This window comes from Bubalus bubalis, chromosome X, assembly GCF_019923935.1.
Source record: "Bubalus bubalis isolate 160015118507 breed Murrah chromosome X, NDDB_SH_1, whole genome shotgun sequence".
Lineage (NCBI taxonomy): Eukaryota > Metazoa > Chordata > Mammalia > Artiodactyla > Bovidae > Bubalus > Bubalus bubalis.
Window position 1 is genome coordinate 1,391,762 of NC_059181.1, and position 17,593 is coordinate 1,409,354.

General features: G+C 51.8%; 2 protein-coding genes and 1 non-coding gene across 4 annotated transcripts in view; 1 reads left to right on the top strand and 2 right to left on the bottom strand.

The window, feature by feature from the left end:
• GYG2 (glycogenin 2) overlaps positions 1–5,933 on the top strand; it is a 34,692-nt gene extending 28,759 nt beyond the window's left edge. Inside the window, exons 9-10 of one of the 2 annotated variants that reach the window (XM_044936716.2) lie at positions 4,992–5,046; positions 5,784–5,933. In XM_044936716.2, coding sequence (XP_044792651.2) covers positions 4,992–5,046; positions 5,784–5,824 — 96 coding nt within the window. In that variant the 3' untranslated portion in view covers positions 5,825–5,933. Of the gene's footprint in view, positions 1–4,991; positions 5,135–5,783 lie in introns of those variants that run through there. The other variant, XM_044936714.2, reaches the window with a different exon arrangement.
• LOC102397144 (arylsulfatase D) lies at positions 1,573–16,562 on the bottom strand. The gene is made up of 10 exons (XM_025276156.3): positions 16,196–16,562; positions 13,131–13,280; positions 12,085–12,206; positions 10,657–10,779; positions 8,718–9,141; positions 7,731–7,867; positions 6,918–7,052; positions 6,080–6,242; positions 4,074–4,195; positions 1,573–2,239 (listed from the first exon to the last, which is right to left on the bottom strand). The coding sequence occupies exons 1-10, from the start codon at positions 16,237–16,239 to the stop codon at positions 1,875–1,877; spliced, it is 1,785 nt and encodes a 594-aa protein (XP_025131941.3). The 5' UTR covers positions 16,240–16,562; the 3' UTR covers positions 1,573–1,874.
• Positions 6,767–6,840, bottom strand: TRNAG-UCC. Its single transcript has one exon. It is a non-coding gene; the product is annotated as a tRNA-Gly (tRNA).
• Positions 16,563–17,593: the final 1,031 nt, after the last annotated feature.

Genomic DNA, 17,593 nt, shown 5'->3' on the forward strand with positions numbered 1-17,593 from the left:
CTTGTGCTGTGTGTTGATGAGAACTGACTCGTTGGAAAAGACCCTGGTGCTGGGAAAGACTGAAGGCAGGAGGAGAAGGGGCCGACAGAGGATAAGACGGTTGGACGGCATCACCGACTTGATGGACATGAGTTTGAGTAAACTCTGGGAGTTGGTGATGGACAGGGAGGCCTGGCGTGCTGCAGTCCCTGGGGTCGCAAAGAGTCGGACACGACTGAGCGACTGAACAGAATACATATCCCGCTGGAGATACAAACACACACACACACACTGGAGGGGAGGGGCCGGCCAAGCCTCCTCAGCGGTTTGTTTCTGACAGCCCGCCTAACCGGTTGGGCCAGTTGTTACCATGGAAACTCTTAAGAAGTAGACTCTTGGGTCCTCAGGGACACTCCTGAACTTTGACCTGATCACAGTAAATTCCCTTGTCCAGAGTTAAAGACCAGACTTACAGGCGCCCCGGAGACAAAGACCGAGTTTGTTCAATTCAGCCGTGCCGCAGCTCCGGGCCCCAAGTCCTGGGTGACCCCTCCGAGCTTTCCACACTCCTGGGGCTCAAGGCTGTTTCTTTGCACTTGGGGTCTGCAGGGGAAGCCCACTTCTCCTGGGGGTGTCTTTCCCCACTTTCCTGCCAGGCACCGGTCTGCTGAGAAAACGCTTGTTTCTTCTCAGAACCACTTTTACAACAGATTACCACGTTCATGTGTAACATTTAAAAGCTGCGGGAGTTAAAGACTGATTTTCCAGTAAAGGGTGGTGGCCGCCAAGGTCTGACCCAAAATGAATGTAATTCACGAGGACTGCGTCAGAAAGTTGTAACAGAGGAAAAGAAGAAAAAGACCCAAAGAAGGTGAAAATGCATAAACTTAAAAGAAATACAGTGTTCAACGAAGCCAGGTGGAACCTCTAAATTAGAAGCATTCCCGTTTGAATCGTTGGTTTTATAGGTGGTATGACAGTTCGGAGGTTTTCAACCTCCGATGTATATATATAAGATGTATATCCATCTTATAGCTGGAAGTGTCTCCCCATCACCACCCCCTCCGCAGGTTCTGACACACACCAGTCTGCTCTCTGCATCTAAAACTTTATTGTTTTTATTTCCACACAGATGTGAGATCATAAGATACTTGTCTTTCTCTGCCTGACTTATTCCACTTAGCATAACGCCCTCAGGGTTCACCTGTTGTCTGCCCAGTCTCTCAGTCGTGTCGGACTCTTTGCGACCCGTGGACTGTAGCCCAGCAGGCCCCTCCATCCATGGGATTCTCCAGGTGAGAATCCTGGAGTGGGTTGCCATTGCCCTCCTCCAGGGGGTCTTGCGCACTCAGGGACTGAACTCAGCTCTCCCCCATTGCAGGCAGAGCTGCCAGGGCAGCCCGTTGCTGCAAGTGACAAGATTTCATTTTTATGGCCAAGTAATATTCCATTGTGTGTGTGTGTGTGTGTGTGTGTGTATAGGCTTCACAAGTGGCTCCATGGTAAAGAACCTGCCTGCCAATGCAGGAGATGTGGGTTTGATCTCCAGGTCGGGAAGATTCCCCTGGTGGAGGAAATGGCAACCCACTGCAGTATCCTTGTCTGGAGAATCCCATGGACAGAGCAGCCTGGAGGGCTGCAGTCCATGGGGTCGCACCGAGTTGGACATGACTGAGCAAGACACACACACACACGCGCGCGCACACACACACACACACACGCAGGGCTGGCATTGCTGCATCCTAGGGTCGTTCCATTTTTTGGTTTGGCTGGAGGACCGTCCACCCCGTTGCCCACAGCGGCTGCTGCAGTTCTCCATTCCCGACAGCACACAAGTGTCCCGTTCTCGCTGCCTCCTCGCCCACCCCCGTGCTGTAACTTGGGGAGCGGCGAGGTCAGGTCTCCCCGGGGTCTGCGTCCCGGGAGCATGTGCAGAACGGGAAGGGCCCGCAGCAGGGCTGCAGCCATGGCTTCCAGGCCACGTTCTGGAAGGAGAGCTGCTCAGGCACCGGGCGCACCGACCGGCGGTGCTCCCGGACCGCCCGGCCCACGCGGGCCACCACCTCGCGGTACAGGGGCCCGCCGTCGGGCGACAGGGGCCGGGCCTCGGACGGGTCCCCGGACAGGTCGAAGAGCAGGGGAGGGTCGTGGTGGGTCACGCCGGCTCCTGAGCAGGGGCACACGTTGCGGCCGTGGCAGGCCCCTGCGCCCTCGGGGTGGAAGTGGGGCGTGGTGTAATGGACCTTCCAGAGCCTTCCGCCTAGGGGCAAATGGAGTCCGTCCCCCGTCAGCGGCGCGGACACCTGCACCTCTCATTGCTCACCTTTCCGTCTTCTGTCATCTGTTCTCTACCTGTATCTCTTCCTCTATATGCAGCTGTGTCCTCTATATGCAGCTGTGTCTGACTGTGACCCCCGTGGGCTGCAGCCCGCCAGGCTCCTCTGTCCATGGGATTCTCCAGGCAAGGATACTGGAGTGTGCTACCATGACTTCCTCCAGGGGATCTTCCTGACCCAGGGATTGAACCCAGATCTCCTGCACTGAGGCAGATTCTTTAACAGCTGAGCCATCAGGGACGCCCCTCTGTATGTAACTAAACTATGTATTATCTACCTATTCATCTATTATCTATTTCTCTCTCTATTCACCTATCACTTCATCTTTTCCATCTGTTATATATCCATTTACTTACCACCGTTCTATCCACCCATCCATCCATCCACCTATCCACTTATCGATCCATGCATTCATCCACCCATCCACCTATATCCATCCATCATCTATGTATCCATGCATCCATCCCTTATCCATCCCTCTACACATCCATCCATCATCCATCAACCCATCCATCCATCGATCATCCATCCATCCATTCATCATCTACGTATCGATTCATCCATCCATCATCCACCCATCCATCCACCCACCCACCCATCTATCTATCTACCCATTCATCCATCAGTAGGTCTATCCATCCACCCACCCACCATCCATCCACCCATCAATCCATCCATCCATCATCGACATATCCATTCATCTATCCACCCATCTATCCATCTACCCATCCACCCGTTCATCTACTAACCTGTCCATCCACTCATCCATCTACCCATCCACATATCCATCTATCATCCATCCACCCATCAATCTATCCATGCATCCATCATCTATGTATTCATCCATCCACCCATCAACCATCAACCCACCCACCCATCTATCTATCCACCCATTCATCCATCAGTCTATCCATCCATCCATCCATCCACCCATCCATCATCCATCCATCCACCCATTCATCTACTAATCTGTCCATCCACTCATCCATCTACCCATTCACACATCCATCCATCATCCATCCACTTATCAATCTATCCATGCATCCATCCAGCCATCATCTACATATCCATTCATCTATTCACCCACCCATCCATCAATCTATCCATCCATCATCTATGTATTCATCCATCCACCCATCAACCATCAACCCACCCACCCATCTATCCACCCATTCATCCATCAGGCTATCTATCCATTCATCCATCCATCATCTATCACCCATCCATCATCTATCCATCCACCCACCCATCCATCATCTATCCATCCACCCATCCATCCATCATCTATCCATCCACCCATCCATCCATCATCTATTCATTGCCTATCCATCATCTATCCATCACTCATCCATCATCTATCCATCACTCATCCATCATCTAGCCATCCACCTGCCCATCCATCATCTATCCATCACCCATCCATTATCTATCCAGCCACCCACCCATCCATCATCTATCCATCCACCCACCCATCCATCATCTATCCATCATCCATCCATCATCTATCCATCCACCCATTCATCCATCAGTCTATCTATCCATCCATCCATCCATTCATCATCCATCCACCCATCCGTCAGCTATCCATCACCCATCCATCATCTATCCATCACCCATCTATCATCTATCCATCACCCATCCATCATCCATCCACCCACCCATCCACCCGGGCACCCACACATCCTCTGGGTTCCATTTCTCTGGAGGACCCTGACTAAGACGCAGCACCCGCTGAGTCGTGGGGAGGCGTGAACTCACTGTCCTTCTCGTGCCAGCGGGCAGCGTGGAGATACTTCCCACAGTAATGAAACAGGAACTCATGTGCCGAGTGTTCAGCATCTCCCCGCAGCAGGGGCAGCAGGCTCCGGCCGTCGATGACCCTGATTCAGGGAAGAGACCACAGGAGGGACTGAGACTGAGGCTGTGCGGGCTGCACTGTGGACCTGGGACCTTCGAAACCCCAAGGCTGCCAGGACCCCAGATAACACACAGTGGATCAGACACGCCCCGTCTCCCCGAGGCTGCCCAGATTGCATGTAGTACATCATAAATAGAAGGCACATAGAGACATCCAGACACAACAACACACACCACGCTGATCGCAGATATTAACACCAAGACTTCTTAAATTCCAGCTGGGCTGCCCGTGCCCCTAGGCTGAAGTCTAGGGCAGCAGAGACCTTTTATTTATATTTTTCATTTTATGTATATATTTTTGAATTCTTATTTTTATTAGAGTATAGTTGATGAACAACGTTATGATACTTTTAGGTATATGGCAAAGTGAATCAGTGATTCGTAAAACATGTATGTATTCTTTTTCAAATTCTTTTCCTATTTAGGTGATTACAGAGCATTGAGCAGAGTTCCCTGTGCAGTAAAGAAAGGCCTTGTTGGTTATCTATAGTAGGTGAGGTTAACATCTACAATCGGAAGACTTTGAGTAAAGCAGATCGCCCTGGGGTTAGGAGGGTGAGCCTGGTCTGATCAGTTGAAGGCTGTCAAGAACAAATCTGAGGTTTGCTGGAGAAGAGAAAACTCTCCCTCAACACAATGATACAGAAATACTCCTGAATTTGTGGCTTGCGGCCTTCCCAACATCAAATTTCAATTTGCCGGTCTCTACCACTGCGCGAGCCAATTCCTTATGATCAATGTCTTATTTTGACCCCACAGACTATAGCCTGCCAGGCTCCTCTGTCCATGGGATTCTCCAGGCAAGAATACTGGGGTGAGTTGCCATGTCCTTCTCCAGGGGATCGTCACAACCCAGGGATTGCACCTGCGTCTCCTGCATTGCGGGCAGGCACGCCTTAGCATCTGACCCACTACTGCAGCTCTTATTACTTGCACGCACACACACACACACACACACACATCTGCACATGTGCTGTTGGCTCTCTCTCTCCAGAGAAACCTGCTGAACTAAAAATACTACTGAACTTAAAAATTAATAAGATGGCTTTTTTTTTTTTTTTGGCAGTAAGAACTAGGGGATAAAGTACCTTATATTATTATCCATCATACACAAATATTTATTGGTAACCTTTTTTTCAGGCTTTTTTTTTTGGAGGGGGTGTGACAGGTAGAATCCTCATTCCCCAAGCAGAGATCGAATCCATGGCCTCTGTGAGTGGAAACGTGGATTCCTAACCACTGGAGCTCTAGGGAAGTCCCTTATTGGTTATCCTAAATGAAGTAAAATCCAATCTTGTATCAAAATATTTACTTCTATTTTTTCTCAGGTATGAGAGGGACTTTTGGGGTGTGTATTGAGGTACATAATCATTTTAAAATCTTATTTTCAAGGGACTTCCCTGGTGGTCCAGCAAGGTTAAGACTCTGAACTTTCAGTGTAGGGGGGACACAGGTTCAATCCCTGGTCGGGGAACTAAAAGTCCACATGCTGTGTGGCATAGCCTAAAAATAAATAAAATAAACTTAAAATTTTTTTTTCAATTTTCATAGCTGCACAAACATGTGGGCAAGATTGCATTTCAGAAGATTAATAAGAGATGTCACATGCTGACGACTGGATCTCCAGATTGTGATGCCAAAATGTAAAATCTTGCCAAAAAAAAAAACCCAAAACAAGTCACTGGACCCAACAGTTCGTTTAGCCTTGTTTTCCTGGGTGTGGTCATTTCACATCAGCCTGTCCCCTACATGGGAGACTGTTTTAAACGTTCTCCTATTGTGGAATGTTTTCCCCAAAAACTTGGACGAGGGCAGGGGGCTCTCCCAGGACGCAGGGAGGAGTGTACCTGTCCTGGGGTACCTGGCTGCCTGCCAGCTGGACCAAGGTGGGGAAGACGTCCATCAGGCTGGTGGGCTCGTGGATCACGTGGCCAGCCGGCAGGACCCCGGGCCACCGGAACATCCCTGGGACCCGGATCCCGCCTTCCCAGCCGGCCATGCCTTTGCCACCTGGGAGGGAACGACACCATTGCCTTCTCAGGAGATGCTCCAGCCTGGAGACACACCCGATGGACCTGTGCGTGTCTGTACCAGTGTGTGCGCTCAGTCGCTCAGTGGTGTCCGACTCTTGGCCACCCCATCGCTATAGCCCACGGGCGCTAGTGGTAAAGCACCCACCTACCAATGCAGGGGATGTACGAGACTCAGGTTTGATCCCTGGGTTGGGAAGATACCCTGTAGGAGGGCAAGGCGACCCACTCCAGTATCCTTGCCTAGAGCATCCCATGGACAGAGGAGTCTGCCGGGCTACAGTCTGTGGGGTTGCAAAGAGTCAGACACGACTGACTGGTCATGCACACATGGACTGTAGCCCACAAGCCTCCTCTGGCCGTGGGATTCTCCAGGCGAGAATACTGGAATGGGCTGCCATTTCCTTCTCCAGAATAATTCAGATGGACCATATCAAATTTTATTTTATTCATTTTATTAAAAAAAATTTTTTTCGCCATGCTGAAAGGCATGTGGGATCTTAGTTCCCTGACCAGGGATCGAACCCAGGGCCCCTGCAATGGAAGTGCAGAGTCTTAAACCAGTGGACCACCAGGGAAGTCCCTCATGTCAGATATTTAAAAGTACTGATGTAAAGAGATTTTACCCTGGAACCCCAATGCCCATGGGCCTTACCTCTGTATATTCCATTCCACCCGCCCAGTTGGACGTGTCCATCTCTCGCCTCCAAGTGTCCCCCGTGATCAGAGGTGAAGTACGTGAGAGTCGTGTTTTTCAGACCGTGTTCTTCAACGGCGTTCAGAATCTCCCCTTTAGGAAAGACGAAGGATTTCAGGGTGACGTAAATGAAACAGCATCTGAGAGTTCAACATGATGTCTCCTTTCTGAGGGTTTCCCAGGTGGCTCAGTGGTAAAAGAACCCACCCGCCTGACAACGCAGGCGACGCAGGTTTGATGCCTGGGTCGGGAAGATCCCCTGGAGGAGGGCATGGTAACCCACTCCAGTGTTCTTGCCTGGAGAATCCATCCCATGGACAGAGGAGCTGACGGAATGCAATCCATGGAGTCACAAAGAGCCGGACACGACTGAGCGACTAACACTTAATTTTTAAGCTCTTTATTGAATGTACTACAATACGGTTTCTGTTTTATGTTTGGTTTTTTGGCCACGAGGCACGTGGGATCTCAGCTCCCCGACCAGGGATCGAACCCACACCCCCTGCATTGGAAGGAGAAGTGGTAACCACTGGCCCACCTGCGAAGTCCTGTCATGATAGCGTTCAATCACAGACTTTAGAAGGACGCCTTTGTGCAAAAGTAGACAAAAGAAATCGGAAAGGCAGAAGGAATCTGTGGATGATGTGGGAGAATCTTCCTCTTCGTCTTTGATTCTTTACTGAAGGCTGGCTCCGGGGAGGTCACCCACCTGTCACCCCACCATCAAGGGAAGGCCAGGAACTGATGAAGCCTGGCCGGGGGCTGACTCACCCACAAGCCAGTCCATCTCCTCCACGTTGTCGCCGTACAAGCCATGCCGACTTTTCCCAAGGAACCTTTCTGTGGTTACCAGGGGGATATGGACATGCAGCAGAGACACAAAGAGCAGGAATGGACCATGCTTATTTCTGAAAGAAGAAAAAACATCCTTTGGCTACAAGAGCATCTCTATGATCCAGGACTTCAAAGTAGAGACTGAAGGCTCGTGGGCATCAAGTAGTTAACATCTTGTGTTTGCTGGGGGTTTTAGCATCTGTAAAACAACTGAAGACGTCTGCATCAGATACTATGCTCTACATACTTCAGACAGGAGCTGGAGCAGACGACAGGGGCAGGGGTGTGTCCCAGGAACGCCCCGTAGGGTCGTGTCAGCTACATTTCTGTATCAGCACACAGAGCCCCCTTACTCTTTTAAGTTGCTGAGCAGTATTCTAGATATCCCAAGTAGCTGAGTGGTAAAGAATCCAGCTGCCAATGCAAGAGACCTGGGTTCATATCCCTGGATTGGGAAGATCCCCTGGAGGAGGGCATGGCAACGCACTCCAGTATGCCTGCCTGGAGAATCCCCATGGACGGAGGAGCCTGGCGGGCTACAGTCCATGGGGGTCGCCAAGAGTCGGACTCAACTGAGGAACTGAGCATGCACACAGAGAACACTGATATTAACAAAAACAAAACAGAGCCCAAAACAAGAAAGAAGAGACTGGAGTTTTGGAAACCAATCCATGTGTAACTGTTGAAGTCTTCAAACCCACCTGCTCATTTCAACCCACTCCAGTCTTCTTGCCTGGAGAATCCCATGGACAGAGGAGCCAGGTGGGCTACAGTCCACGGGGTCACAAAGAGTCAAACATGACTGAGCAACTAAGACACACACGCACACGTCTGCTCGTAGAGCTGGCAGATTCCCACGGGTGGTAAACAGACTCAGATGCACCCAGAACTCACCTCCGATTTCCAAGGGGACGGCGCCATTACCTTGCAATAAAGGAAACAGCTTCCTTGAGCATGAGGCTCGCAGCTCTTTCCAAAACCATGGGCTGCTCAGTGACTTCGTGGTTTCTCATCAGGAGGCAGTTCCAGCGGCGGACGAAGCCAAAGCTGGCATACCAGGACGTGAAAAACAGCAGGACCAGGGCAGCCACACCCAAGACCAGTTTCCAGGAAACAGAGATCAGCCTGCAGGCTTTGCCGGCCACGATGGTCAACACGCCCAGGGCCATGATCTGGGTGTAAAGCCACAGCCTGGCCCTCAAGCCCGCGTCCAGCGACGGGGGCCTGTCTGGGTGGCAGTCACTGACCAGCGTGAAGGGCATGCCGTAGAAATAGTCAAAGCCGTGGCGCAGGGGGTGATGGCAGTGGTCGTTGCGTGAGGCACAGTTGACACCCTGATGCCATTTTCCTGAAGACAGAAGCAAGAGCTTTAAAAAAAAAAAAGAAACATAAAAAACAGCATACGTCTAAGGGGTTCTGCCTGAAATTACTTTCTGAGGGTAGTTTGGAGGTTCATCACCGACTCAGTGGTCATGAGTTTGAGCAAACTCCCGGAGACGGTGAAGGACAGGGAAGCCTGGCGTGCTGCAGTCCATGGGGTCGCAGAGAGTCAGACACGACTGAGCGACTGAACAACAACACCCAAAAAGCAGTAGGGGCTTCCGAGGTGTCTCAGTGATAAAGAATCTGCCTGCCACTGCAGGAGAGACAAGAGATGAGGGTTCAAACCTTGGGTTTGGGAAATCTCCTGGAATAGGAAAAGGCAACTCACTCCAGTGTTCTTTCCTGGAGAATGCCATGGACAGAGGAGCCTGGCAGGCTACCGTTGCCCAAAATTCCACGTGGAGAAGTGACACTTATCCCCTTGTTCCCTTGGTGTCCCCACGACTCACAAGCTATCTTCAGAACCTATAAGACTCTGTCCTGGATCCCAGCCCAGGAATCTGCCCTTTTACATTTAAGGAAACAAAAACAGCGGGCGGCAGTGAGGGTGGTGGAGAATAAAACCACACAGAAGGATCCCGCCTCCAGAGCTTCCCACCATCTCATGGGTTAACACTGAGTTTTGAGATGAGGTGTGGCCATTTAAACCAATATAATGTCTAGAAGATTCTGACCAGTGCCGTGACGAAAAGATGGATTCCGCCAGCAAAGAGGCTAATGGAGAAAGACTGTAAAGTTACCAGGACTCCCTGAGAAAACCATAATTGTAAAAGACTCACGTACTCCAATGTTGACTGCAGCACGATTTACAAGAGCCAAGACATAGAAACAACCTAACTGTCCACTGAGAGATGAATGGACACAGATATGGTACAAGAGGGAGCATCCTTTATGGCTGACTGACTTCACTGTAAAGCAGAGACCAAGACCACATTGTAAAACAACTAACCTCAAAAAAAAAAAAAAGAAGTCTAGAAAATAAAGAAAAGAAGGATGAATATTATTAAAAGAAAATTACTGGGTTAAAAAAAAAAAAAAAAAAGACTTCCATTCCAACATGGTGAACCATTCAAGAGACATGAGAGGAACCAGGAACTAAATCTGGGTTCTGACATTTCAACATTTTCTAGGAACATGCTGCTGCTAAGTCGCTTCAGTCGTGTCCCACTCTGTGCGATCCCACAGACGGCAGCCCACCAGGCTCCCCCGTCCCTGGGATTCTCCAGGCAAGAACACTGCAGTGGGTTGCCATTTCCTTCTCCAATGCAGGAAAGTGAATAGTGAAAGTGAAGCCGCTCCGTCGTGTCCGACTCTCAGCGACCCCATGGACTGCAGCCTTCCATGCTCCTCCGTCCATGCGATTTTCCAGGCAAGGGTACTGGAGTGGGATGCCATTGCCTTCTAGGAACATTGGGTCTTGCAATCCTTGACCTCCACCGTCACGCAAAAAAAGCAGAAAAATACAGGCGTCAGCACATACCGATGAGGCCCGTGGTGTACCCTTGCCCCTGAAGGATCCTCGCAAACGTGGTTTCATTCTGCGGGAGTCCCCCCGAACCCGCGTTCCACTGCAGGGCCCGGTAGCGACCCGTGGCGTCCATGCCTGCGGAGTGGAGCAGAGCCGAGAGGAAATGTTGATTTCCGGTAAGCAGCCGGAAGTACCGTACTTCCGGGAAGTACCCTACTTCCGTTAACTACCGTACTTCCGGGAAGTACCCTACTTCCGTTAACTACCGTACTTCCGGTAAGTACGCCGAGGGTCTCCGCTGGGGACTGAGGTTCTCCACCACGGATGACCCTGTGAACAACCATCTGAAACTGCAACCTGACCTCGAGACTGACTCAAAGATTCTGCACAAAGAACATGGAATACAGTCAGTTACCTTGAAGACTTTCAGCTTTCTGAATTCTCAGTAATTACAGAGCTTTCTTGGTGGCTCAGATGGTAAAGAAACTGCCTGCAATGGAGGAGACGGGGGTTCGATCCCTGGGTTGGGAAGATCCCCAGGAGAAGGAAATGGCAACCAACTCCAGTATTCCTGGCTGGAGAATCCCATGGACAGAGGAGCCTGGCAGGCCACAGCCCATGGGGTCTCAAAGACTCTGGAGATGACTGAGCAACTTTGCAGCACCAAAGCACAATATTTACATAATTCCAGGAAACTGAATTTGCAGATTGTATTTTAACCATCTATCGACCATTGGCACCTGATTTCTTTTTCTTTTCTTTGGCTATTTTCAGGATCTTAGTTCCCAGACCAGGGATCGAACCCATGCCCCCTGCACTGGAAGCTCAGAGTCTCAATCACTGGACCACCAGGGAAGTCCCACTACCTGATTTTTTTTTTTTTTTAATATATATTTATTTATTTGTCTGTGCAGGATCTGACTAGTGTCAAGTAGGATCTAGTTCCTTGACCGGGGATTGAACCCATGCTCCCTGCATTGGAAGAAGAGTCCCAACCACTGGGCTGCCAGGGAAGTCCCATCACCTGATTTTTTTTTTTTTTTTTAAGATATATATATATATCTTTGGCTGTGCAGGGTCTTAGTTATGGCATGTGGAATCTGGTTCCCTGACCAAGGATTGAACCTATGGCCCGTGCAGTGGAAGAGCATGGAGTCTCAACCACTGGACCACCAGGGAAGTCCTACCACCTAATTCTTTTTGTTTGTATTTTGTGTTAGCCTTTTTTTTTTTTTTTTTTTGTATCAAAGTCCCCTTGTCTTTTTATACAGCAGTTCATGGGGTTCTCACTGGGAAATATACTGAAGTGGTTTGCCTCCTCACCGATGCAACAGACATGAACTTGGGCTAACTCCGGGAGATGGCCAGCACCCCATTTTTAAGGACAGTCAACGGGCGGACAAGGCCAGCCCTTTCCCCAGCCGCCCCCACAACACCCACCTGATCTGAAGGCGTGTCTCCCCGTGAGGAAGGCAGCCCTGCTTGGGGTGCACAGGGGGGCGGCCGCCAGGTGCTGGGTGAGCCTCACGCCTTCCTCCGCAAGTCGGTCGATGTTTGGTGTCCTGGGCAAAGCACACAAAGGTCACCGTTAGGATGGGTCGAGCAAGCTGAGTCGGGTCCCCGTGCTGAAAGGTATATGGATGAGTTCTCTATTTGAGGAACTTCCTTTGCTTTACATGTGATTGCATTTTGCCCCCTGTAGGACCTCCCTGGTGGCTCAGATGGTAAAGCAACCTGCCTGCAGTTTGGTATAACCGGGTTCAATCCTGCATAGGGAAGATCCCCTGGGGGAGGAAATGGCAACCCACTCCAGTATTCTTGCCTGGGAAATCCCATGGACAGAGGAGCCTGGAGGGCTACAGTCCATGAGGTCACAGTTGGACACAACTGAACAACTAACACACACAGACATCTGCAGAGGCAGTTCCTACACCTTCTGTTCAGAGGTGGCGGCTGATGGTATCATTCACTCGCACTCCAAAAAAGGTTTCCGTGCATGCTCAGTTGTGTCTGATGCTTGGAGACCCCATGGACTGCAGCAGCCTCTCCTGGAGCTTGCTCAAAGTCATGTCCATCGAGTCAGTGATGCCATCCAACCATCTCATCCTCTGTCACCCCCTTCTCCTCCTGCCCATAGTCTTTCTCAGCATCAGGGTCTCTTCCAGTGAGTTGGCAATTTGCATCAGGTGGCCAAAGTACTGGAGCTTTAGAATCACTTGCCTGATCTTAGGAATTCTTCTCACCTTACTAGTCTCAGATTTCCCTCTAACTCTCCTTCTTTCCCCCCGAAGTCCCTTGTGCTCTCTTCTTCCCCTCAGAAAGGTTGATAACTCACTTTTGCTCCAAAAATAACTTTCGCTATGGAAATTTGATGCCTTAAGGAATTTCCTAATTTGTGCGGGCAGATTTGAAGTCTGCTTCATTCATCCAAACACGCACACACGCCCGAGAACTGCCTCCCCGCTCCCCCTATCCCCAGCTGGTACCTTAGTGTGTTGTTTCCATAGCAACCGAGATCCCCAATGCCCAGATCGTCCGCCATTATCAGCAGAATATTTGGTTTAGACGTATTTGCTGATTTTAATTCGCAAGTCTTCAGAAGCAAACCCATGATGAGCAACAGATTTAAAGAGTCCCTAAAGAGAGAGAAGAAAGAAAAAAGCCAAAAACGAAATAAACGTCTCCTTTGGAATGAAAAAGTCAGCCTTTCAAACCAGGTTTCGGAGAAGGTGCGGGCCTTTCCATTCCACTGCACGTGTGCTCCGTCCATAGGTCCAGTCCACCTCTCGGCAATCCCACTGACAGGAGCCCACCAGGCTCCTCTGTCCATAGGATTCTCCAGGCAAGAGTAACTAGAATGCATTGTCATTTCCTTCTGCAGGGGATCTCCCCCACCCAGAAACTGAACCGGTGTTTGCTACACTGGCAGAGGAATTCTTTACCACTGAGCCTCCTGGGAAGCTCTTCCTTTATATGAGGATTTAACAAAGAAAGGCCTGCAGCCCTTGTATATTTTTATCCCAAAGTCTTGACCAATCCGTTCCACGCCCCGCACAAAACTTGAACGCACTAGTTTTTGCTTTTGAAGGTCATGATGCACCTAAATTCAGTTTCCTTCACTGAATTCACCCAGGTCCCCCACCTTGCACTACTTTGTAATTAATTCTCGCTGCACCCCGGGCAGGCCTTTCCCTGGGCCTCGGAGCTGCCTTCTGCCCAGGGTCGGGAGGCCCAGGGTGAGGGGAACGCAAGGTGAGGGGGGCCCAGGCTCCGCTAGGAGGGAAACGGGGCCAGGTCGGATCAGAAGGGGACTTACGTTTTTAAAGGATCAATAAGGGAATTAAACGGAGAAGGCAATGGCACCCCACTCCAGTACTCTTGCCTGGAAAATCCCATGGATGGAGGAGGCTGGTGGGCTGCAGTCCATGGGGTCGCTAAGAGTCGGACACGACTCAGCGACTTCACTTTCACTTTTCACTTTCATGCATTGGAGAAGGAAATGGCAACCCACTCCAGTGTTCTCGCCTGGAGAATCCCAGGGACGGGGGAGCCTGGTGGGCTGCCGTCTATGGGGTCTCACAGAGTCGGACACGACTGAAGCGACTTAGCAGCAGCAGGGGATTAAAAGTACCCTAGACAGCACAGCTGTTTTGATCAAATGATCACTGCTCGGATTTGAAAAGCGCGCGGTCAGCGAGCGTTGGGGGCGTACCCCGCGTGCGCGCGCGCCACCGAGGTTTGGGAGGTCCTGGGTGGTGGACCTACGCAGGCTCTCCCCGCCCCCCAAAACCCAGAGGCACTCGGGGGCTAGACGCTCCAGCGGATCCCCGAGTCCCCAACAGGGCCCCCGGTGCCGTCCACGTTTTCCGATCGCGTCCCGGTGGACGTTTCCCGATCGCGTCCGGATGCGCCAAGCAGTCCGGAGACCGGGGGCTGCGTCTCCGCGGTGCTCGGGGTTGGGGACCTCCTGGGGGATTAAAGTCCCCTAGACAGCACAGCTGTTTTGATCAATCACTGCTCCGATTTGCAAGGCGCGCCGCCAGCGAGTGCCGGGCGCCGCCCCGGCGTGCGGGCGTGTGCACTGCCTAAGGAAGATTTGGGCGGTCCTGGGGGTGGACCTACCGAGGCTCTCCCCGCCTCCCAAGCCCTGCGGCCCTAGGGGCTAGAAGCTCCAGCGGAACCCAGAGTCCCCAGCAGGGCCCCTCGGTGCCAACAGCGTCCCCCTGTTGGGCCCCGATGCGCCAAGCAGTCCGGAAACTGGAGGCGGCGTTTCTGCCGCGCTTGGGTTTCGGGACCTGTAGCCCGTGGCCTGAGAGCTGGGGCGTGGGGTTACCCTTGGAGGAATTTGTTGTGGTGAAAAGGAAAACAGAGGAATGAGTTTTTCTTTCCCTTTCCTGAGAATAAAGAAGAGAAAGTGAACAGTGAGCAGGCCTGATCATTCCTAGTTTTTTTGTTTTTTGTTTTTCCACTTTAACTGCTCGGAACTCTGCGTGTCTGTAACTAAAGTTTGCTTTTTCTGCCCCCTTACTCTGCAGGAGCCACAATTCACTTTTTTTTCCCCCCTTGGACTCTATGCTAAATGTACCCCCTACCTAGTGTTCACGCTTGCAACACCCTTCCCCTTGAAGTTACGTATCAGAAAGAAGCCCCCAGAGCTACCAAACAGCCAGGCTCGGTTTTGGGTTACTGACGACAGTGTTAGGCTGTCTTTGAAACAATGCAAGAGGAAGAAATCAAGATCCTATCACCTCTTTTGGGGGCTTGTCTGGTGGCTCAGAAGGTAAAGAATCTGCCTGCCCTTTGGAGAGCTGGGTTCGATCCCTGAGTCGGGAAGATCCCCTGGAGAAGGAAATGACAACCCAGTCCAGTTTTCTTGAGTGGAGAATCCCATGGACAGAGGAGCCTGGCGGGCTACTGTCTCGCCAAGAGTCCAGAAGGTAGGGCAGACCGATTGCATCCTAGTGGGTTTCAGGCACACGGCCACGCTTGTGGGGTGTGTGGGGAGGTGGCCAGTGTGCAGAACGGGGGTGTGTCTTAGTTTGGGGATGGAGGGCGCGCGGCGAGAGAGGGCTGGAAGAAGGCTCCGGGGCGTGGGCTTTTCCAAGAGGGAGCCTGGGAGGGTCGCGCCCTAGTGAGTGGCTGGTGTGGCCGCGGAGGCGCTAGGGGACCGGGACCTCTGGGGCGGGACGGGAAGTCTTTGGAGAGCGGGGGAGGGGCAGCACCACCTCTACCGGGGCGTGGCCTGCCTGCCTCCCCTTCCTCCCCGCCGCCTACCCCCACTCCCGGTCCCTTTCCTTCCGCTCCCTCTCGTCCCCCGCTGTCCCCCGACGCCCCCAACCCAGCTCTCTCGTCCCGCCGGCGTCCAGGAAGGCGAACAGGACTCCAGCTGCGTTTTGGAGACTCCGAGGCTCAAGCGCAGGCCGGCCTTTGGCTGGGTGGGTGGGTGGGGGAGTCCACGCTCACCCTAGACGCCCCTCCCCACTCTATTCCCCTGCTTCCACGCCCCCAGCCCCAGGATCGGGGAACGACCGGGGCCCAGGGTCCCGCGCACCTGACGGCGTGCGCCGCGCGTCTCCTCTGCGCTGTGGGCGCCATGGCGGAGCGCGGCCCGGAGCGCGGGACCTTGCCCCGTGCGCGGGACCTTGCCCCGTGCGCTCTGTGTTCCGCCCACCGAGCGGCGAGACCTGGGGGGTGGGTTCCCCCTCCCGCTCGAATCCTCTTAAAGTCCTAGGGCCTCAGGGGGAAGGGAGCTTCTAAACAGGCTTTCCTGGGTCGCTTTCTTGGCGGCGGGCACGCCCATGAGACAGGGGCCAAAGTGGGGGTGCAGCAGAACGGCCAGGCTTCCCTGCCCTTCACCAGCTCCCGGAGTTTGCTCAAACTCATATCCATCCAGCCCTCTCATCCTCTTGTCACCCCCATCTCCTCCCGCCTTCAATCTTTCCCAGCATCAGGGTCTTTCCCAATGAGTCAGCTCTTCGCATCATGTGGCCAGAGTATTGGAGCTTCAGCTTCAGCATCACACCTTCCAATGGATATTCAGGGTTGATTTCCTTTAGGATGGACTGGTTGGATCTCCTTGCTGTCCAATGGACTCTCGAGAGTCTTCTGTTACTGGACTAGAGTTGATGTACAATCTTGTGTAGGTTTTCACGGGTTATCTGTTTAATACATGTGTGCTAAATTGCTTTGATTGTGTCCGACACTGCAACCCCGTGGACTGTATAGCCCGCCAGGCTCCTCTGTCCATGGGATTCTCCAGGCAGCAATACTGGATGGAGTAGCTCGCCACTTCCTTCTCCAGGGAATCTTCCCCACCCAGGGATAGGACCTGCGTCTCTTACGTCTCCTGCATTGGCAGACAGGTTCTTCACCACCAGAGCCCCATAGAAAGCCATTTAACAACAGTTCCTCTGAATGTGCATATTAATTCCAAAAACTTAGATCTAGATTCTTTTTGCCTTTCAAAATATACTATTATATCTGAATAGCAAAAAATAAAGAGAAAGCCATTTAATACATCGTAGTCTGTATGTGTCCATTCCAATCTCCCAGTATGTCCTGTCCACCCCTTACCCGCTGGTAAGCAAAAGTTTGTTCTCTACACCTGTGACTCTGTTTCTGTGTGTGGGTGTGTGAGTTCACGGCTCAGTCGTGTCTGACTCTTGGCGACCCCGTGGACTGTAGCCCACCAGGCTCCTCTGTCTGTGGGATTCTCCAGGCAAGAATCCTGGAGTGGGTTGCCATTTCCTCCTCCAGGGGGTCTTCCTGACCCAGGCATCAGACTCAGGTTTCTGTTGAGTAGATAAGTTCATTTGTACATTTTAGCGTTGGAGTCTTATACTTTATTGGAGAGTCATTACTTCCCAGTATTGTGTTGGTTTTTGCCATACATCAACATGAGTCAGCCGTAGGTATACATGTATCCCCTTCCTCTTGAACTTCCCTCCCT